This window comes from Eurytemora carolleeae, unplaced genomic scaffold (genome assembly GCF_000591075.1).
Source record: "Eurytemora carolleeae unplaced genomic scaffold, Eaff_2.0 scaffold578, whole genome shotgun sequence".
Taxonomy (NCBI): Eukaryota; Metazoa; Arthropoda; class Copepoda; order Calanoida; family Temoridae; genus Eurytemora; species Eurytemora carolleeae.
Genome location: NW_019396575.1, coordinates 85,051 through 106,854, shown reverse-complemented (window position 1 = coordinate 106,854; position 21,804 = coordinate 85,051). Strand labels below are relative to the sequence as shown.

Sequence of the window (21,804 nt, the reverse complement as noted above, 5' to 3'; positions counted from 1 at the left end):
TTCATTTGAACTATTTTTATGTTCATTTGAACTATTTTTATGTTCATTTGAACTATTTTTATGTTCATTTGAACTATTTTTATGTTCATTCTGTGTAATGTTTATCTAATTAATTGTCATGAATATAACTTTATGAAGATTATAAAAAAAATTTTAAAACTGAATTGGGGTAGAAAAATAGTTCAAATGAGCAAGAAATGCGTTGATTTAAACTACAGGATATGACGTCATGTCAGTAGTTCAAATGAACAATAGTTCAAACGAACAATAGTTCAAACGTACCATAGTTCAAACGGCAGTAGTTCAAATGCGGATCCACCTACATTAACCCTGACTGCAAGAAAACGGACTAAACAAATTCCGTACAATCGTCTCTGAAGTCGCATCCTGTGTGGGTAACCCTGTATTTCTTAAAACCGGTAATGCTGATCCGCTCTACTGCCCATCCGTCCTATTGCCCGGCCGCTATACTCCCAACCTACCTACTGCAACATCTGACCTACGACAGCTGCGGATGGGCATATCTTCTTGCCCATCCGACCTATTCAGTAGCTTTTGTCATGCCTCTAGCGCAGTAGGGTAGAAATAATTAATTGTAGCTGTCGGACAGCCACTCAATTTTGTAGGTCAGATGGGCACTTTTTGTAGGTCGGATGGGCATTTTTCGTAGGTCGGATGGGCATTTTTCGTAGGTCGGATGGGCACTTTTCGTAGGTCGGATGGGCACTTTTGTAGGTCGGATGGGCACTTTTCGTATCCGGCCTATGAAAAATGCCCATCCGACCGACGAAAAAGGCCCATCAGACCTACTAACGTGTCCAAGCGACAGCTTAAAGTATAGGTCGGATGCACGAATATTCTGGTTTTAACGTGCCCATCCGACCTACAGTGCATCGGACCTACCACAGCTGTTAAAACCACGTGCTTGTAGGTCGGATGGGCAGTAGAGGGGATGGGCGTAGGTCCAAAAATACACCATCCTTAGAACCTTATCATTAAAGTTCAGAAATATCCGTCTTCCAAAGTTCCAAACCAAATTATTTTAAATTAAAGGGGTGTGAAAATTCAATTATTCTAAAATTTTAATCATTTAAATTTTGTTTGTGTTCTAAATTTTTAAAAATTATGTTAAAAATTATTTCTAAAAAAAAAGTCTACAAAACTGTCAATGTCCCCCTCAAAATTCCTTTTCCGCTTCCCAGTGAGTCCCACGGCCACCGCGGCATGTTACAATATATGCTTTCTTCATCTCACGTGTCTTGAAAGTTGAATCTTAGTCGTGACATATCACAGCAATCGGCAATCCGTAATCGTTGAATCCATCATCACTCATCGCTTTTTTCAACTCCTGATCGGTGGTCTGTGAAAGATCTTAGAATGGTAAGTAGTAAGCAGAAGTCTTCCCTAAATTATTTACAGCATTTGTCAGTTCAAAGCATGCAGGGGTCTGTCCTAGTAAACGATTTTGGTAATTTCCTAGTATACGATTTTTGGACCCCCCCCCCTCCCTATCAATTTTGTACATGGGTGTTTCTTAATGGCCGAGCGCTGCGGCCACGGGTTAGGTTAGTTAAGATACTTTCTGGGCCGAGCGCTGCGGCCACGGGTTAGGAAGAAACTTCCTGTCACACCCACAAAATTGATAGGAGGGGGCGGGGGCTCCGGAGGGGGGTCCAAAAATCGTTCTCTTGGAATATTCCTAGAGGTGTACTATTTTCCGAATCTGAGGTTTTTAAATTATAGTAGAAACTGCTTACTATAATTGAGCGATTGGATTTCTTAGTCATTTATGCAACTTCGGTTGTGTTGATTCAACCTATGGTAAATGAAACTACTTCATTTTAGTCATTCATTTTATATTAACTACAAAGATCTGTAAAAAAATTTATTAACATTAAAGATATTCTAATTTCCAAAATTTTGTCAATGTACTAGGTATATATGCTAATTTCACTTTATTAAAAAAAGAAATGTGTTACTTTTATTCCCCCCCTCCCCCTCCGAAGAGCTTTATACTTAATTTGACATATAGAAATATAGGGCAAGTACGCTATCTGCATTAAAAAACTCGATTTTTGGGTAAAATGTATCTTTGTTATTTTGTTAATTTTTTTTACATTTTTTTAATGGTAATCATGGACATGGAAAATGGAGATCAAGTTACTAAACGGGGATGTTTGTATTGTGTTTCAAAGATTCTAGGGGGGGGGGGGGGTAACTAACCCCAATAACCCCCCTTATTTACGCCACTGAAAAACAGCTGACATTTATTTCTGCTATCAGATGATATCCATATATTTTATTTTGTTATCTATCTAAATTCCTATCACATCGGAAGACAACATTTAAAAATACTAAGGTTCAACCACAGTCAACTGATTTTACCTATGGTTGAACCATAGTTGCACCTGGGTTATCTATACCAAAGGTTAAATAACCATAGGTTTAACTCTACTTATGTTACTTTTGTGTTTAAGAAATCCGAACATGGGTTAACCATAGTGTAAATGACGTTTTACCTATGGTAGGGCCCTTAAGAAATTGGCCTTCTGTTGGTAACTTAGTTGGGAGGGGAGGGGGGTTGTTAGTAATATCCAAGAGGTCTTTTGAAATTTCAAAACCGTTATTGCCCGATGCTGTAAATGCTGCAAGAGATTATAATGATGACTGACTTTGGTCCGTGTTTATGATCTTAATGATTCACCACAAAGTTCTGATATAAAGCTTTAACAAAAAGCTCTTTTCTTAAAAGACTTATCTTGTATGTTTTTTTATTATTTAGTCGTTGAGTGCTGCCCGCCCTCTGATCTCCGTCTACTCTGAGAAGAGTGTACGTGGCGAGACTGTTGTCTGTCTCCCAGCTGTGTTCCGAGCTCCTATTCGTCCTGACATCGTCTCCTTTATCCATCATGAGATTGCCAAGAACAAGCGTCAGCCTTACTGCGTCAATGTCGACGCTGGACATCAAACCAGCGCCGAATCTTGGGGTAAGTTTTAATAAAACTATTTTGCTATATAATCCTCGTACATTTCATCAGATTGAAAAGTTGAAATTATTGCATTAAATTAAGATTTCGTTAAAACCTAACTTGAATCAAAAATCGGTTTACCAATTAAAAAAAATATCTAATTAATATTCTTGGAATTCTGCAAGAACTTCTCTCCTGATGAAATATACGCTCTTTAATGATTAACAACTTGCCCTCTCAGATAACGATGTTGACTAAAATAATATACGCTATAATGAAAACATTTCGGTATTAATTCCATACTTGTAAGACTATCAAGCTTTTGTTGTAAATTGCTCATTTTTAGGAACTGGTCGCGCTGTGGCTAGGATTCCTCGTGTGAGGGGAGGCGGAACCCATCGGTCCGGTCAAGCTGCCTTCGGAAACATGTGCCGTGGCGGAAGGTGAGAACCCAACTAAAAAATATCTAAAAATTCAAACTGTAACTGTAGAAAACTATTGAAAGTGCATAATAATTAGAAGAAATTTATTATTAATTCTTTTGTTTAAAAAAAAACTGTAATTCAAATCTATTAAAAAATTTACCCTTGTGAAACATAGATTTAAACTTTTTTGTCTTGCTATCTATAAAAATGTTCAGAAAAGTTTAATGATTAACAACTTGCCCTCTCAGACAACAATGTTGACTAAGATAATATACGCTATAATGAAAATAGAATATTTCTTTAAAACATAATAGATCACCGAGATATACATTTACAGTTATTAATTTTTAGAATGTTCGCTCCGACCAAGACCTGGAGAAGATGGCACAGGAAAGTTAACACCGCCCAGAAGAGGTACGCAATCTGCTCCGCTATCGCCGCCACAGGTGTTCCCAGCCTCGTCATGGCCAAGGGACACGTCATCGGGGACATCACAGAGATCCCCCTGGTGGTCTCCGACAAGGTCCAGTCCTTTGTCAAGACGAAGGAGGCAGTGGAGTTCCTCCGCAGGAGCAAGGCGTGGAAGGATGTTGAGAAGGTGTACGCCACAAGGAGGATGAGGGCAGGGAAGGGAAAGTTAAGGAATAGGAGGCATGTTCAGAAACTAGGTCCTCTGGTTATCTACGACCAAGATCAGGTACACTTGCCTCTTCAATGAAGTCATTATAAATCGGGGGTATATATTTCCAATCATTATTCTCTGCATCAAGGGTCGTAATACGAAGTGGGGAGGGCTATAATTAAGAAATTTTCTGACTTGAATATATACCCCTGAAACATAACTTGGTTCTTTCCTAGTTTGGATGATAGAAAGAAGCATTTCTATGAGCTGTGCTGAAATTTGATTGAACTTGCATATTCTTGTAAAATGATTATTTATCTTTGGTCCGTGTTTATGAATTAAATGATTCAAACCAAAGTAATGATAAAGTTGTCTTTTTTAAAGAAAATTACCAGCATTTTATCCGATTTTAATATTGCTCTTATTTAGGGTTTGACGAAAGCCTTCCGAAATATTCCTGGCGTGGACTGTATTCAGGTGGATGCTCTTAACCTACTTAAACTTGCTCCCGGAGGTCATCTCGGTAGGTTCTGTATCTGGACCGAGGCTGCCTTCAAGAAGCTGGATGGCCTCTACGGTACTTGGAAGAAGAGTAGCGAGGCTAAGAACAACTGGAACTTGCCTATGCCCAAGATGGCTAACACTGACCTAAGTAAACTTCTTAAATCTGAAGAAATCCGCAAGGTGCTCCGGGCTCCGAACCGTACCGTCAGAAAGGCGCTGAAGACTAAAGCCAATCCGCTGAAAAACATTCGCGCGATGTTGAAGCTGAACCCCTATGCTGCTGTCACTAAGAAGAACGCTGAACTGGTTTCAGCTCAAAACTTACTGAAAAAAGCTGCTCTTGCTGCCAAAGCCCGTGGTGAAAAGGTAGCAGCCGACCCAATGGCCAAGAGGAATCTCAAGGCTAAGAAGAAAAAAGTCGTCAAAAAATAAGATATTACAAATTTTCTGAATATCTGAATTTGTAAAATAAATCTTTCTGGGTTTTTCTCCTCATCATTTTAGTAGAGGACAGAACTAATATTAAACCGTTGTTTGCTTTTGTATGCAAATTCGTAACTTTTGAAGGAATATTTAACGCGATAAAATGACCTTTTTCACTGGCTCAAAATAAAATATGAATATCCATATTTTTGTACACATACGGTCAAAGTTTAAATAAGTAATAACGGCGAACCCCGAAGAATTGAAAAAATTAATATTTTGGTCTGTTATCCCTAGGGTACCCATGAGTTACATAAAACAAATCGGTCAAGTCGGCTGGCTGAGGGGAACCCGTATGCCCGTTTTATCTTTTTGTCTTCCGGTAGTCGTGAGCCACAACCGTACGATCTTCCATGCCATAGTATTTAAGTCTTCAGGCTGTTAATTACGTTTCTATATGACAAATAAATTTAGGGGATTAAAATTGTAATTTATAAAAATCCCGTCGCATCACTCGTAAGGTGATACCTTAAAGAAATTTTAGAAGGTTATTAATGATTTAAGAATTGTACATCATTTACGCATTGTGGGCAGTGGGCACCAAGTCGAATTGTTTGGGGGTAGTCATAAGAATAAGAAAAAATGAGAAATCGCGATATCAACTATCATTACCTGAGCGTTAAAAATTTCCACAAAAAAATATTCTATTTTGCAATTTTCTCTATAAATAGTGCATATTTTCGGTTCAAGGGTTCGCCTTTTGTACTTTAAAAGAGGCTTTTGGGTGATAATTTTTTTGTGTCTTTAAGAGGAAAGATAGATGTTGTTTTGGGGGAAAATAAGTTTAGCGGTTTACAGTCTTTACAGTAAAAGGAGTTATCATTATTTCAATTTAAAACATGTATAAAAATATTTTTATAGATATCTTTTGTATGACGTCGCTGGATTTTTGAAATCACCATTTCAATGCACTAAATTTATCATTTTAAAACGTACATGGGCAGACCACAGACCCATAGCTAGGAATTTAAAATTGGGGTGGGCACAAAATTTAAAAATTGCAGGTATAAGGTATATAATCATGGGGGCGTTTCGCAGGCGAAAAAACTGGAGGTTCATATAAGATGTAGAGATTTGAGTTTAACTATATAAATATGTCTGAATTTCTGAAAACTTTTAATCTCAAACAGCTTATATTTATTTTTAATACAGGGAAAGTAAAGGACGTAATTGTAAAGATAAAAAAGCGTTAGCATGAAAATCTTCATTTTTGCAAAACTAAAGTTCGATAGAAACTCGCCTGCAAGCATGAGGTCGAGTTCTAGCGATCCGACTGGAACAGCAGAGAGCTTTTTCTGCTTTCTTTAATTTTTCGTTTTCTTCTTTTCATTTTTTTAATTTTCTTTTGTCTCAGAGTGTGCCCCACCCAATTCGAGTATAAAGGTTGGGGGCACGTGCCCCTGTCCCCCCTATAACCTACAGGCCTGGATTCCCTGGATATGGGGATCCAAAGTAGGGTTTCCAATCGCAAAACTTTTGCGCAATTTTTGCGATTAAGTATAGACAGGCTAGGGGGATGAGCACCGCGGCTAGGACAGGCTAGGGAGCCGGGCGCTGCGGCCACAAGTCCATATATCAGCTGTAAAATCACAAGTTCGTAGGTCGGAAGTGCAGTATAGCGAATTTGGCGTAGGTCAGAAGTGGAGTATAGCGGATTTTCGTAGGCCAAGGTTTAGATCCACTTCCAAGAGCAAATGCCGCAATCAGTTCTTTTGTAAACCCTTGTCCGACAAAATGTTTGCGCGAAATGCGCTTGAATAATTAAACCGAATAAGTAAATTGAAGTTAAATGTATTTTGATTTTTGATAATGTTTATGTGCAGGTATTTTCTAGTCCCATATCCATTTTGAATTTATTCTTAGCGGCCATTTTTAATTTCAGAATTAGCTAGAACACGAATATGTCTGCGGAGAACGGAACACAGAACGGTGGAGAGAAAAGGAAGGTGGAGGATGAAGGCGATACTCTCAGGTGATAACTTTTAGGCGTTGAATCGATTTTTTGATTGTAGGTTTTGTTTGCTGCGCTAGGTTTAGACACTTTCTGGGCCGAGCGCTGCGACTAGGACAGGCTAGGGGGCCGAGCGCTTCTGCCACGGGTTAGCTAGTATGTTGCTTTCGATTTTGGTTTCTCTTCATATTAAGGTTTCAGTGGTACCATTGTCAACCGGGCATTTTCATTTTTGCATGGAGGGTCACGTAAAATTACACTTACGATCCCTTTATCTATAAACATATAAAAACAAATAAAAGCCTCCAAAATCGTCATCTGCAGGGTAGATAGGAAGGTATAAAAAACTTATCCTTGTTTGTGTTAGAATGTGAATTTTTTCATGAACTAGTCAACTATTTAGAAAACGTGAGAAACTGGAGGCTGGAACCCTTCTGTTTTCCGGTGCTACGGATTGGAAGGTATAACTTTCTTAACACTTCAGTTGTATTATTTTCTTATAACCAGAGGTCGAAACCTTTCTTTCAAGACTGACAATGACAACCGCAGTATATATAAGATGAATTAAATTCATCCATAGGTCTGTATGGATGGGAGCTTGATCTCGAGATTTACAATTTATAAGTTCTGAATTATGTTTTTTTTTTGTTCATATTCAAGTTTACATTTAAAAATAAATTCTTCTTCTTATCGATTTTATTGAACAAAAAAATAAAACAATATTAGACTATATGTATAGAGCTACTTTTCGTAGCACTCTCCAACAAAATTTAAAAAACAAGGAAAACAAAAATCCAGGGAAAACTCAAAGAGAAATAGAAGACAGGAGCTCTAATCATGATTACGTCTGTATGACAAATGAGCTTTAATCACGTTTATGCTTTTATTGTTCCATACCGTAGCAGTTTTAGTCCTTCATTCTTAGAGTTAGCTTTACATTCGGTTATCCTGTAGATTGCCTTGAAATAGCATAGGCAGATCTTCCCCATCCTAATCCTGACAGGGTTGTCCAGGTGGAGCATATCTTTAGGTTTGGTTTCCCGCCATCACCCAAATCTGTGCTAATAAATTCAGTGCTCCTACATCTCCTTTATTTTATATTCGATATTTACGTATTTTTGTTATTTCAGGAAGTTGGCCGAAAGACGAATGATCTGTCTAAGTCTGCAAACACTCAATGGTCACCAGTTCGGCTTGCGGCTTTAAAGGTTTTTTTTTGCACTGCTTAGGATCTATAATATTCAAGACCCCAGGATTCGGATTTACAAAATTATGCGGATCTACGAATCCGGACTCCGGAGACAAGTGGCAAAACTATAGAAAACAGCAAAAAAGCTGTATTCTATCAAAAAATCAGAGAGACTGTACTGTGGAAGTAGTTTGAAGTGACTTTCTAATTTTAAAAATGCATATTCGAATTACATCGGTACTCTAATCCTATATCTGAGGAATCTGAGTAACAATTAGAAGGATGGTGTCGTTTATCATCTTTTATCAAATAAATCTAGATTTAGCATAAATTTTTGTCGGTTTCTTGAAAATCTGAGTAAAACTTGAATAATTATTCATGAACTGGATACGTGATCTTTTCACATAAAATAGAAATAGATAAAATAATATTCTAGGACGTGCAAATAGCATCGGTTGGTGTTGGCAGCAACTCTGCCTTCTGTATGGCAATCTCTGAGGATGGAAAGGTTTACGCGTGGGGCAGGTATGTTTTTTATCAAAAGTTTTATTGAAATAATAAATAATTTTCAATAATTTTTATTTTGCGAGTTTTAAACAGATATGTGATAGTGGAGAAAAACAGGTTCTTTATTAACCGATTAGGTATGTTCACTTGTCCTGATATAATAATGTTAAGGAATGAGATGGGTCAGCTTGGTCTAGGAGATACCAAGGATAGATTCTGTCCAACCTTGATCACAGAACTCTCCGGGCACAATGTTGTCAAGGTATTCATTTTAATTCTAGTCTGTCGACCCCTAATTCTTCACAGACAAGGTCCCGTTTAAGGAAATTTATACTCTCTTATTCGTGGCACTTTGAATTTAGATGGGGGGGATGGGGTTAAATTCTTCAAAAGTCTCCCCCCCTCTCTTTGAAAACATTGTTCCCCCAAGAAGTCAGGTATGATTGCACGGAGCGGCAACTTTTTTGGAGGCTTTATTCGTTGAATTGGGGAATAGAAGTAACGAAAAAGATAAAAAATCTTGCCTTATGATTTCCATTTCTTCAGAACATACAATTAAGTTCCCAATTCTTTCACAGTAGAATGTAAAGTGTAAAGAGAACACGATCCCCCTCTTCTCTCCTGCTTTACCTTCTTGATTTTCAAAATTTTTCTGTCCAGGTTTGTACAGGGAAATCCCACTCCCTGTTCCTGACTAGTGAAGGCAAGGTTCTAGCTGCAGGGTCAAACTCTGCCGGTCAGTGTGGAGTAGGGAAGGGGAAAGATCAGCTGACTACCCCCAAGATCATAAACTACATGGGACCCGATATTGTAGATGTAAGTATATATTTACAGGTCGGAACTGTCGATTTGTTGCATAACTTTGTTTTTGAAATTTTATTGTCCAGTCTAGTAAGAGCATGACATTTTGGATGAAAAGCATTTACAGATTGTAAAAACCCGTTGAAGTCATTTTTAAGTATAAATTACAAAGTTACAAAGTATGTTTAAGTCCGGTTAAGCCAGGTTCATTGTCCGTCCTCAAAAACAAATACAGGATCCCCGGTTTTAATAAAGTACCCCAAGGTGGCGTGTGGAGCTGAGTTCTCCATGATCCTGGATGAGGAGGGCGGAGTCTGGTCTTTCGGGCACCCGGAGAACGGAACCCTCGGACACAATGACGACGGCAAGTTTATGGCGAAGGCGAATAAAGTCGATTTCAGGTACGTGGAAAAAAAATGTTCATTTCTGAAAATAAAATGTTATTAAGTAATTTGCCTCAGTATGCACAGATAAAAATATTAAATACGAAGTATGAATTACGTCCGCGATTTTTTTAGTCCGTTTTGTTTTTAGCTTTAAAAAAGCGTAAGTTGCAATATCACGCTGTTATCATCTTAATTATTAACTTGAAGAAGAAGAAGAGCATTATAGGCTAGAATTCGTAAGTAATAACCTTGCTCACTGCTCAGTCAAGATTTTGTTGGTTTTTAATGCCGATATGTCATTTTTAAAATCCCTTCCTTCCCTAGATACGAGTATGCTCCCCTGAAGATTCCTCTGTTTGTTGAGAAGGATTCTAAATCCAAGGAGATCACTCCGCTCCCTACACCCAAGATTATCAAGATAGCGTGTGGTCCAAACCACACCGTCGCCGTGGACGACAACTGCAAGGCGTACTCCTGGGGGTTCGGCGGCTATGGACGACTGGGACACGCGGAGACTTCGGACGAGCTTGTTCCTCGTCTCATCAAGTACCTGGACCAGAAGAACAGGGGGGTCAGGTGAATAAAGTTGAATCTTTTTACAGTGAGATTAATAGAACTGTGGAATACATTTTCATGAATATAAGAATAATTTTCGATGCCCTTGAAGGAAAACAAAGTTTTTTTCCCACTTATTGTTAATCTCACTCCTAATTTTATTTTTCCACAAAAGTATTAAAAGAGTGGTATAATCTTGAAGGTTTAGCCAATTTTGATATAATTTTGCACCAAGACTTTATTCTCCCCTCAAGAAACTAATACACTTCTTTGATATTTCCATATTTGGGGGTGTACAAAGAATAACAACGTACGAGAGTCTTGATTAAAAATTCTCTTCTAATGTCTGATCATGTAAAGTAAACCAAATTATATTATCTAAGGGATGTATTCTGCGGGGGAGCCTTTAACATCGCCATGTCTGAGATCAAGGGAATGGTCCAGATGTGGGGGATCTACATGCCGAACAAGGAGGCCAACATGTACCCCAAACCAGTTCAGGATCTCAGCGGTTGGGAGGTCAGGTCTATTGCCTGCAACTCAAAGGTTAGTCAAGCAAAACCGATGCTTAGGATCCGGATCCGTTGGATCCGGATCCGCAACATTTTGGCTTCCTGGATCCGGATCCGGATCCGCAAGTATCAATCAAAAACTGTAAAAATATCACTTATGCTTTTAAACCAGGATCTGAATTTCAGAAGAAAATAAAAGATTATTAAAAATTTCTTTATTTCTAAATGGCATAAAAATAAGCGAAAAAAGAAGAAAAATAATCTTTAGTTAAAAAAAAATCGGTAATTCTTAAAGAAATGTTCATGACCTGGATCCGGTCCATTTTTTCTGGATCCGGAACTAAAATGCATCCGTTTCTTTTTGCATATCTTTAGAATTTGACTTAATAAGCAAACACCTGTTAACATGAAATGAATGTCTTTTTTATAGAAAGAACATTCTCTTTCTGACAAAATCTGGTTTCCAATGTTGGGGGCTTATCACATTTTAGTTTCATTTTATTGTCCTATCCTTGTACTGTCCGATCAATTTTATGTCCGAAAAACCTTGATTAAATTAAAGAATTGTTTTTGATTAATAAATCTAGTTTGATCTTTTTGTGTCCAGGGTTGGTTAGCGGCTGCTGACGAGGCTGTTATCGGTTGTATGCCCTCGCCCTGTGTTGGGGAGCTGGGGGCCGGGATGAAGAAGAAATCGTCCGCTCAGCCGACTATTCTTGATACTCTCGACAAGGTTCATGTGCTCAGGTGCCTACACACACTCATTAATTTGAAGTGACCCTCTGATTCACAACGGTACCCTTTAAATCTTTGTTTGTTCGAGGATAATGCTCCTAATTTCTCTAGAATGTTCATAACTTTCTCTTCAATTGCTGAATCATGTTCCAAAACTTTCTCTTCAAGCTGAATCATGTTCTAAAACTTTCTCTACAAGCTGAATCATGTTCTAAAACTTTCTCTTCAAGCTGAATCATGTTTCAAATCTTTCTCTTCAAGCTGAATCATGTTTTAAAACTTTCTCTTCTAGCTGAATCATGTTTCAAAACTTTCTCTACAAGCTGAATCATGTTTTGAAACTTTCTCTTCAAGCTGAATAATGTTTCAAATCTTTCTCTTCAAGCTGAATCATGTTTTAAAACTTTCTCTTTAATCTGAATCATGTTTCAAAACTTTCTCTTCAAGCTGAATCTTGTTTTAAAACTTTCTCTTCAAGTTTAATCATGTTTTGAAACTTTTTCTTCAAGCTAAATCATGTTTCATAACTTTCTGTTCAAGCTGAATCTTGTTTCAAAACTTTCTCTTCAAGCTGAATCATGTTTTAAAACTATCAATGTACAGTTTACAGTGTACAATTTAGTTTCCCGTCACTCCGTTTTTAACAAGAAAACTTACGGAAATCTTCGTCATCGATAAAAAGGGTATCGTAGTGAATCTGACATGTCAGTGTATAAATGGAGGGTCGGAATTCCACAACACTATTAAGGGTTAGATCAGAGAGGGGTGCACACCGCACATTATGCGTTATTTACTGTTTCGGTTTTGGGCCAATATTTTTGTCCTAAAAAAAGGACGAAAAACTCGTAGATTATTCTGAATAGAACTGAATTCGTTTACCAGGGTACGCCCATAATCTATATCCTAGGATCAATATTAAAACAACATTTAAGCGGACAAACCAGACGACCCCAGACGTGGTATATATGAGTATCGTAAGGGGAAGATGGGTGGAATTGTCTGGATCCAGGGAACAACCCCAGAAATCTCTTCTAAATTGTTTTAAAATAATTACTTGTTTCAGGGTTGGAGCAGGACTCTCACATTCTCTGTTCATCGCCAGGAATCAGACAGAGGCAGATAAGAAGATACTGGAGAAATTTCCGGTCATTGATCAAGCTGCACTCGATTAGATCAATCAAGATCAGTTCACTCGTGGACTCGATCACTTCTTGATCAAACCTTCTCCGTATCAATTAAGTTTTATTCAGAGATCAATCAAAATTCGTCATGAGATCATTTTTAAAAGCATTGACCAATCCTTTCAAGAAATTATGTTATTATCAATTTTAATTGAATCAATTAAATCAGTGAAAGTCCAGTCTTTTTGTCAAGATTTTACTACTTAAAAAAAGTGTGATCAAAATATCTCGCAGAAGAGACTTTTCCAAAATCATAGTTCTGATCAGTATTAATGCACACATTCAGTGCATTTCTGCGCGCTAATATTCCAGTGTCGATCACAGTGTTTAAAAATTCGCATTTAATCATATTTTTCATAAAAAGTTTTATAAAATCTCGTTCTCATAATCTGTCCATTGTTAAACATATTTGTAATTATATCAAAGATATTTTAAAATCGCAGCTATTTTCAAAATATTATATTCAAAACCATTAATTTTCTTTTCTGTTGGACCATTGAAAATAATTGTTTCTGAATCTATTGCNACAAGTCTTTTTTAATTGCAAACCTGTTTATTCTTTTTAAAAGATGTATATTTTTCACCAAATATTTTCAGTGGTCGTTGAATCAATAAACAATCAAAGAATCAACACTATTTTGTATTTTATTTTAAGAAAAAATGGAATCCGGAGATGAGATGGGAGGAATAGAAAACGATGATAAATTTATTCAAGAAAATATTGATGACCAAAATAAACCTTTCGAGGATTTTGATTTGACCCAAGAAGAAATTAGTGGAGTGAAAATAAGGGAAGATGTAGATCCTTTGTACAGCACGCCGGTACAAGTGGAAGTCGCGCCCGTACAGTTGGAGGATGTCGTGTCCTCACACGTGATGGATGCCCTGCCCGTAGAGAAAGTCGCGCCTGTACAAGGAAATGGCTTAAATTTGCCCAAACAAGCTGATGTTTCTATTCACAATATTGAGAAGGAAGAGAAGAGCAGAAGGGATTTTCAACGGGATCAGTTTCTCTGGATAGATTCTAAACAAGGCCCTGATATAAAGGTAAACATGGAGTATGTCTCAAAACATGCAAACAGAAGGGACGAAACTAATTTCTAAGCTAAAAGGGAAAATAAATGAAGAAAGGGACGTAAGCCGAAAAGACATTTTTATATCCTTTAACACGTTTTTCCCCCCACAAATAAAATAATTTAATACTTTTCCTTCGCTTTTAAATATTACTAGTCAATTCACTAGTCAATCTTTATCTGGAATGAATTAAAAAGTATTACGAAGAGGGAAAAGGGAACTGAATTTTAAATTTTTCTAGTTAATTCACTAGTCAATCTTTATCTGGAATGAATTAAAAAGTATTACGAAGAGGGAAAAGGGAACTGAATTTTTGCAACAATCTCTTAATTTTCTTATTCCTATATCTTGGCAATCCGATGTTGTAGACCTTTGATATTTGAAGCTTTGAATTCTGTTAGATGAACAAGTCAAAGTTTGAAAGTTCAAAGGTTTACACAATCAGAGGCCGAATTTAAAGAATTTGAGCGGCGGTTTAAATTTAAGCCGCGGTTTAAATATTGCTGGTTCCACTTAAAATTGTATCAAATGTTTCCAGATTTATGCCGGCGCTTAATTTAAACCGGGTTTTAGCGGATATAAACCGCGACTCAAATTCTTTAAATTCCGTCTCAGGTTTAAAAGAAATAAGGATTAGATAATCTTAACTTGTGAGTTGTGGCAAAAACTCAGTTCCTATAGCAGTGTAAGTTTAATTTTTCATTTTCTCTCTTTGTCTTCGTACAATATAGATATGAAATATATACCCGGCATCTGCTCTTTTTTTGTCTATGGGAAGAATGGAGTGTAATCACGTTATTCTATCGGTCCCATCTACTCTTATAAAGAATAAGCTTGGGAACCCGGCGTTTACCCGCACTTGGTCGATTTTAATAGTCAACCCACTCAATTTAGAATCTCATAACCAAGCTAAGAACATTCCCGTGACTCTCCCGAGTTTCCCAATCAAACTTTAAGGCAAATGGGTCCAGGGGTTCCTTAATAATTAGCGGACAAACAAACAAACAGAGATCACAACTTTATATGTATAGATACTATTTAAGGGTTATTGAAAGAATTGAGTGTATAGGGAAGCTCATAGGATCCTACTATCCCATCTTCTCTTATAAAGAATACTATTTCAAGTTTATGGGAAGGATGGAGTGTATAGGGAAGCTCATAGGATCCTACTATCCCATCTTCTTTTATAAAGAATACTATTTCAGGTTTATGGGAAGGATGGAGTGTATAGGGAAGCTCATAGGATCATGCTATCCCGACTGTCCCATCTACTCTGCTCTATTCTGAAACAGAATCAAGATGAGGAAGATGTTGCGGTTATCCTACCAGGTCAGTAAACTTTATTGGAGTGCATTTTTGTTTGTTGAAAATGATATTTATTTTTATGTACATAATTTCCCGAAAAGATAAAAATTCAACATTACGTTCTTCGAAATTTTCTAAACACGTGATTTTCTAAAAATTACTTTTTTCTATATCGCATCCGCTTTTATTCAATTATATATAGAATATTGTTAAAATTTAAATTTAAAAAATAAGTATTTAAAAAAATCTTTTTTTTTTATTCTAAATGATACTTTCCCAAAATTGATTGATTTTCCAATAAAAATCATTTTTCCCCTTTCAGGAAATAAACTCCTAAAAATCATGCCTATCATTCAAGATTGGGTGGGATTTGTGAAGAAAATATATTTCCCTTTTATATAAAGGTAATATATATCCCTGTAATGAAAATTTGAGGCTTGTTGTTTTAGATGTGCCTGGAGCAGTTCTAGACCTAGTACTAGACCTTGTATACCGGGGTTGGGTGGGAGGACTAGGTCTATCAAACATCAGCCAGGTCCGAGATGTTTGTAAAATACTTGACATGAGACAAGAAGACTTTGTAGTTCGATCCGAGGATAAATACAGGTAGAGGCATTTATTATATCCTCCGGGTTAAACATTCCTCACCCCTTCCCCTTCACACAACACTCTCATAAATACAGGTAGAGGCATTTATTATATCATCCGGGTTAAACATTCCTCGCCTCTTCCCCTTCACACAACACTCTCATAAATACAGGTAGAGGCATTTATTATATCATCCGGGTTAAACATTCCTCACCCCTTCCCCTTCACACAACACTCTCATAAATACAGGTAGAGGCATTTATTATATCATCCGGGTTAAACATTCCTCGCACCTTTCCCTTTACACACAACACTCTTTAAATATTTTACTTAAAAATATCTGTATTCAGAAAGTACTAGGTTTTTCGAGTGCTGTGTTCGTATTTTGGCGTTAAAGCTTGGAGATAATCCAATATGATAAGGGACGCTCTGTCTGTAAGTTAAAAAATATTTTTAAAGAAAAAAAATAAAATTTTGGGGAAAAAAAATGTTTGTGGAACACTTAAAAAAAATTTACTGCTGAATTAAATTTAGGTTTTGGGGGTAAATTGAGGGTAAAACAACACAATATGTATTTATGTATTTTAGCTATAGCTGGTCAAACGGTTGGATCGAATTGGCTGAAAGTTTTCGAGGGAGCCATTGAGTACCCCGGGGGTAACAAATGCTTAAAAAATTCTAATTTTTTTTAAATCGAAATATTTTTAAAAATTATTTTTTTAAAAATTCCATGGGCAACGTTGGGCACTTCACAAAGTTGTAAATTTTAATCATTTGGAAAATATTTACCCCTGTCTCCAGGTTGGGGAAGGATATTCTCCACCCCGTGGTATCCCGGGACTCGGATGAACCTGACTCCATCAATCTTAGCTCCGATACCAGAGAGAACAGAAGCAAAACTCAGGTAAATGATTCAGTTAAATATTATCTTAATTCGGTTATATCTTTTCCTGTAGTTTTCTTCTGATTAAAGCAACTTTGAATATACTATTCTTGGATAGATGATATTAGATAGTGACGGGCGATGAGGTTGGGTTTTTTCTCAGAAAGAAGAAGCGAGGGGAGGGGTTCAAAGAACATTTTTAAAAATAAATTACCCTAAATTATCGATAAGTTTGATGTATTAATATGCAGTTTCCACTTCTAATAAGAGTTCCACCCTCCTTAATCATAATAGAAGAAAAATTTAATAATTATTAGTGACTAAATTTTATAAAATAAAAATATTTCCCTACAAAGACTGGACGTAATAACATGTTACCCTAAATTTCAAAAGTTACAAGTCCATTTTATGCGATAAAATTATGGAGAAATCCATGTTTCTCTATCTGGAAATAAATATTTTTCGATGTTGGTTTCTTCAAGATACCAATCTACAATGTCTTTCTTATTGTTACTCATGTTTTTACAGAGTAATTTAAGGTCACTTAAAAATATGTAGACAGACAGTCTTTTAAAATAAAACATCTTGGAAATCATGATCATAAATTTTGATTTTAACGCAACTTTTTTCAGGGCAGTTTCCAGTGTCCGTTCTGCAACAAAACATTTATTTACGCAAAATCTTTCGAGAGACATGAAGAAATATGTACTTCCAATACAAACAACCTGCAGAGAACAGAGACTAACCTTGAAGGAGGAGAAGGAGAAGAAGGAGGAGATGAAGGTGGGATTGAGGAAAGAGATGATGAAGAGGAGGTTAGAGAACCTCCGGATCCCTCGGAGAGGTTGAAGAGAAAGCGGAGAAAACAGGATCGGATCCAGGATCCGGAGGAGGATCAAGATTTTGAAAAGAAACCTTCTGTAGTATTCAAGTAGGAAACCTTCTTTTTTTTGCCCGGAGAAACATAATCTGAGCTGAAAACTTTAGAATGAGATATCCTTAATCCCGACCTGTTAATTAACCTGGAGATTAATAACATGAGGAGAACAAGCATTATTTAATCTCGAGATTAAGAAAAAGAGTGGATCAAGCATTAATCCCGATATCCATAATTCAAAAGTTCCCAGCTCTGATCTCCTTACAAATATAGATACGAAAATTACCCTTTATTTAAAGAGTGGTATGTCCCGAGGGTTAACAAGGGAGGGTACACTAGGGAGAGTACACTAAGGAGAGTACACAAGGGAGGGTACACAAGGGAGAGTACACAACAGAGAGTACACAACAGAGAGTACACAACAGAGGGTACACAACAGAGGGTACACAAGGGAGAGTACACAACAGAGGGTACACATGGGAGGGTACACAAGGGAGGGTACACAAGGGAAAGTACACAACAGAGGGTACACAAGGGAGGGTACACAAGGGAGGGTACACAAGGGAGAGTACACAACAGAGGGTGCACAAGGGAGAGTACACAACAGAGGGTACACAAGGGAGAGTATCTTTAAAATCTGTGTCTGATTATCGATGTCAGTGATATCCATTTTGTTTGTAGAAAATTATCCTTTATCAGATAAAGTTCCACTGTTGTGAATCGGATATGCCACTCTAAAATTGAAAGCTCACTTGAAATTACGTCTTTAATCTTTAAAATAAGTACCATCTAGGTTTGAGCATTATGAGGAGCAGGACGGAGAGTATTTCTGCAGGTTTCCGGGTTGTACTTACTCCGACCCGTTCAAGACCTTGGAGAACTGCAAAAACCACCAACTCCTACTCCATGCATCAGTACAGGAGAAAATATTCTTATGTGATTTCTGTGATGAAAGATTTTCTACGATTCGTCTTCGGAATAAGCATATTAACGCGGTGCACAATAAAAGATTTGAATGTGATCAGTGTGAAAGAAAGTTTAGTGAAAAGACTAGGTTAACAATACACATGAGAACCCACACTGGGGAGAAACCCTTTGTTTGTGATCTTTGCGGATATTCGTGTAATCAGAGGAATAACTTAAGGAAACACAAAGGAAAGGGATCATAATACATGTTTATTTTGACAATAAACTAGCCAAGAATCTAGCTGTGGATTTATTTAGAGAGAGGGGGTTGGAGTCCAACAAATCTGGGCGAAGGTTGAGCATTTATTAAATATTTAGGAGAACTATGAATAACATTTTCTTTAATTAAAAAATTCAAGTTCATTATTTAATTTGTGTGCTAATCTCCGTTGGTCTCTAAATCTGAAGTATGGCTTTAAGATCAAACGCCATTGATTGATTAATTGATTGACTGCTAGGCCTTCAATTGAATTGCAAAAGTTTTGTAAAGCCAAGCTTTTTTATTTTTTAAGTTTAAAATATCATGATTCCTTGTTTAAAGAACTGAGACATAGCTCTGCGGGGGAAGCGAGAATGTTTCCCTGTGATATCTGCAGTGCTGTGTTTAATACTAAAGGGAACTTGAATAGACACAGAGCAAGGCACGACGCCAACACAGTATTACCGTTTGTCTGTGAAACCTGTGGGAAGAATTTTAAGGTTGGTTTTGTTTTTAAAATCAAATTGTATTGTTTACTAGATGCAGTGTCTGAATTTGCTGTGGGTTTTGAAAATAGACTAATATATAAACGACCTCCCGCTGAGAAAATATTAATTTTTATGGATATGCCACCTGTCCTATGTTACCGATGGTGGCAAATGAAATTTTTGGATTGTTAAATCCCTCTAAACTCTAAAGTGTTAAAGTTTGGCCAGCTTTATGTTACATATTTATACAATGACATACATACAGGATACAGGATACAGGATTACAAAGGATGAGTCTTAAATGACGACCTGAAACTCTTCTAATACTGTGATCTGAATGTTGAACTTGGCTCCCTGCGTTTCATATTTGACCAAAAGAAATAAGTTTACAGTTGCGAGTAAACAGACATGTTGGAATAAAGAACAATCATATTCCGTACAGTTGTTGTCTGTAATATCTCATCCTCTGTGGGTAACCCTGTATTTACATATTTAGAGACTCTGCTATTGTTGGGTCATTTTCACTAATGATGTTGTAAACAGTGGTCGGCGTTTATATCAATACAATGAAGACGACTTTACTATTAAAATTTTAATTTCTAACAATCTTTATAAAATAACAAGTTGACAAGAAAACAAAGAGAAGCTGTTAATTGACAGCTTCTCTTTTTTTTCATTCTTATGTTTATCCATGCTGTTACAAAGCTTGGCACTCTGGACTCTGAATCCAGCGATCCGAGTTCAAATCTCGGTGAGACCTCTAACTTTTTCATTGCACTCAGAGAAATGTGTTCTATATAATGATTTTCCTACAAGGGTTGCAATCTTCAACAGGCCTTGATAAATCGAAAGTCGTCTTCATTGTATTGATATATACGACGACGACTGTAAAATACAAAAGTTTTTAAAACAGCAGTAAGGAAATCACTTAAAATATACTAATCTGGGAACAAATAAAAAATATTATTAATAAATAATCTGATTTATTTAGGATCATGGTACTCTGAAGCAGCATTCCTTTAGTCACGGAGCAGCAAAATATAACTGCCAGGTGTGTGGAGCAGCATTTACATCTCCTCTTTACTTATACAGGTAGCAGCACACATAAAGAAGTTGTACGCTTAAAAAATATATATTTACAAACTACAAAGTTGTTTTTCATATCAAAGCTTCGCTGCTATGCATATCGAGTTCTTTTTTGAGTGATGTATGATATATTTATTCTGTATCTACTGGAAAGTAATAATTGTCTATATTTAACTAATCTGAAATAGAATAATGACGATGCTCTTTCATCTAGAATTGGATTCCAAGGTATATTAAATCCTTGACGGCACTCTCAATTGTAGGGTTAATTAGAATTGCGTTCACAAAAGTTCAAAGTAATTTATTTTTAAACTTTTACTCATAAAAGACAAAATTTATCCTTTTCTGATATAAACTTATTTTATGTAGACACACGCTGCGAAAGCATCCCACTGACGGAGTCCAGCCCTATACCTGTGATTTATGTGATAAAGGATTTCCTTTAAAGCATCAACTGCAGATTCACATTCAAGCAGTTCATGAGAAAGTCAAGTACAGCTGTCCTCATTGTCATCAACAGATGGGGCGGAAAACTTCTCTTTATAGGTAAAAGTTCAGGGGTATAATTTTTTGTCGAAAAATCATTTCCCCCTTGCTCGTCCGTTGATATTCAATCCCCCCCCCATCTTAGAAAGCCGTTCATCCTTCTCTTCCAGGGGTGGAGACCTAAACCGCGTTGGTCAGAATGCAATTCAGAATTTAGATGGCAAATTGGATGCAATGTCCTTTGGGTTAATGTTAAAAAATTTATATTAAATATATTTGCATTTTTGGGTAAAAAACCCGACGTTATTCTTCTTGTTATTAATTTTGGACCTATTTTAGGCATATTAAATCAGGCAGATGCAGCGGAGAAGCCAAAGTATCCGTCCTACAGGAGAATATCCTGACCCAACCCAACCTTCAAATCCACCAGCTGGTTAAACCATATATACCGGAGCAGAGGTTTGAGGACGGATCCCTAGGGACAGATGAGTTTACCAGCCTCGCAGGGGAGGTCACAGCACTTGGAGAACTTGTTCCTACTTATCATGTTTATGTTACTACCCAGCCTACCCAGCAGTTCATGAAACCAGATACAGAGTAGGGATAGTTAATTTCCTCCTGACTACCATGTTTATGTTACTACCCATCCTACCCAGCAGTTCATGAAACCAGATACAGAGTAGAGATTGTTGATTACCCTCCAACCTATCATGTTTATGTTACTACCCATCCTACCCAGCAGTTCATGAAACCAGATACAGAGTAGGGATAGTTGATTTCCTCCTGACTACCATGTTTATGTTACTACCCAGTACCCATCCTACCCAGCAGTTCATGAAACCAGATACAGAATAGGGATTTTTAATTTCCTCCTGACTACCATGTTTATGTTACTTCTCATCCTACTCAACAGTACAACAATTAAAGGCCATTTGCGCTAGGCTCAAATTAAAGAAAATTGATTATCTTTCGATCTATAATCTACATGTATTTCAAATATGTAGCGCTTGTAAAAATAAAACCCTAAGGTTT

The 21,804-nt window shown here is 36.9% G+C and overlaps 3 protein-coding genes and 1 non-coding gene across 5 annotated transcripts; all 4 read left to right on the top strand.

The window, feature by feature from the left end:
• The first annotated feature begins 1,215 nt into the window (after positions 1 to 1,215).
• LOC111705769 (60S ribosomal protein L4) lies at positions 1,216 to 5,009 on the top strand. Its single transcript, XM_023478418.1, has 5 exons — positions 1,216 to 1,380; positions 2,783 to 2,987; positions 3,316 to 3,412; positions 3,746 to 4,091; positions 4,446 to 5,009. Exons 1-5 carry the CDS (start codon positions 1,378 to 1,380, stop codon positions 4,950 to 4,952), a joined length of 1,158 nt encoding a protein of 385 aa, XP_023334186.1. The 5' UTR covers positions 1,216 to 1,377; the 3' UTR covers positions 4,953 to 5,009.
• LOC111705773 (small nucleolar RNA SNORD18) lies at positions 2,656 to 2,721 on the top strand. The gene has a single exon (XR_002766077.1). It is a non-coding gene; the product is annotated as a small nucleolar RNA SNORD18 (small nucleolar RNA).
• Positions 5,010 to 6,861: 1,852 nt separating the features above from the next.
• On the top strand, positions 6,862 to 13,292 carry LOC111705768 (protein RCC2 homolog). The gene is made up of 11 exons (XM_023478417.1): positions 6,862 to 6,975; positions 7,358 to 7,415; positions 8,085 to 8,162; positions 8,580 to 8,668; positions 8,822 to 8,912; positions 9,311 to 9,466; positions 9,716 to 9,852; positions 10,162 to 10,413; positions 10,776 to 10,938; positions 11,512 to 11,651; positions 12,703 to 13,292. Exons 1-11 carry the CDS (start codon positions 6,905 to 6,907, stop codon positions 12,809 to 12,811), a joined length of 1,344 nt encoding a protein of 447 aa, XP_023334185.1. The 5' UTR covers positions 6,862 to 6,904; the 3' UTR covers positions 12,812 to 13,292.
• Positions 13,293 to 13,346: 54 nt separating this feature from the next.
• Positions 13,347 to 21,775, top strand: LOC111705766 (zinc finger and BTB domain-containing protein 24). 2 transcript variants are annotated; one of them, XR_002766076.1, is made up of 10 exons: positions 13,347 to 13,867; positions 15,100 to 15,223; positions 15,649 to 15,805; positions 16,589 to 16,691; positions 17,303 to 17,601; positions 18,341 to 18,702; positions 19,055 to 19,212; positions 20,192 to 20,292; positions 20,501 to 20,582; positions 20,656 to 20,744. XR_002766076.1 is itself a non-coding variant. In XM_023478416.1 (10 exons), the coding sequence occupies exons 1-10, from the start codon at positions 13,481 to 13,483 to the stop codon at positions 21,371 to 21,373; spliced, it is 2,130 nt and encodes a 709-aa protein (XP_023334184.1). In that variant the 5' UTR covers positions 13,347 to 13,480; the 3' UTR covers positions 21,374 to 21,775. The 2 variants fall into 2 exon arrangements, 1 of the variants encoding a protein (XP_023334184.1); XM_023478416.1 differs by lacking the exon at positions 20,501 to 20,582 and adding an exon at positions 21,112 to 21,775 and having other exon boundaries at positions 20,656 to 20,832.
• Positions 21,776 to 21,804: the final 29 nt, after the last annotated feature.

What these genes read in the sequence shown, in the direction of transcription:
- LOC111705769 (XM_023478418.1), top strand. An exon ending in AACCAGCGCCGAATCTTGGG is followed by an intron (nt 2,988 to 3,315) that starts GTAAGTTTTAAT and finishes GCTCATTTTTAG; the next exon opens with GAACTGGTCGCGCTGTGGCT. An exon ending in AACATGTGCCGTGGCGGAAG is followed by an intron (nt 3,413 to 3,745) that starts GTGAGAACCCAA and finishes ATTAATTTTTAG; the next exon opens with AATGTTCGCTCCGACCAAGA.
- LOC111705768 (XM_023478417.1), top strand. Translation starts at nt 6,905, where the DNA reads ATGTCTGCGGAGAACGGAACACAGAACGGTGGAGAGAAAAGGAAGGTG. An exon ending in CAGAAGAACAGGGGGGTCAG is followed by an intron (nt 10,414 to 10,775) that starts GTGAATAAAGTT and finishes ATATTATCTAAG; the next exon opens with GGATGTATTCTGCGGGGGAG. An exon ending in GACAAGGTTCATGTGCTCAG is followed by an intron (nt 11,652 to 12,702) that starts GTGCCTACACAC and finishes TACTTGTTTCAG; the next exon opens with GGTTGGAGCAGGACTCTCAC.
- LOC111705766 (XM_023478416.1), top strand. Translation starts at nt 13,481, where the DNA reads ATGGAATCCGGAGATGAGATGGGAGGAATAGAAAACGATGATAAATTT. An exon ending in CGATCCGAGGATAAATACAG is followed by an intron (nt 15,806 to 16,588) that starts GTAGAGGCATTT and finishes CCCTGTCTCCAG; the next exon opens with GTTGGGGAAGGATATTCTCC. An exon ending in CGGAAAACTTCTCTTTATAG is followed by an intron (nt 20,833 to 21,111) that starts GTAAAAGTTCAG and finishes GACCTATTTTAG; the next exon opens with GCATATTAAATCAGGCAGAT.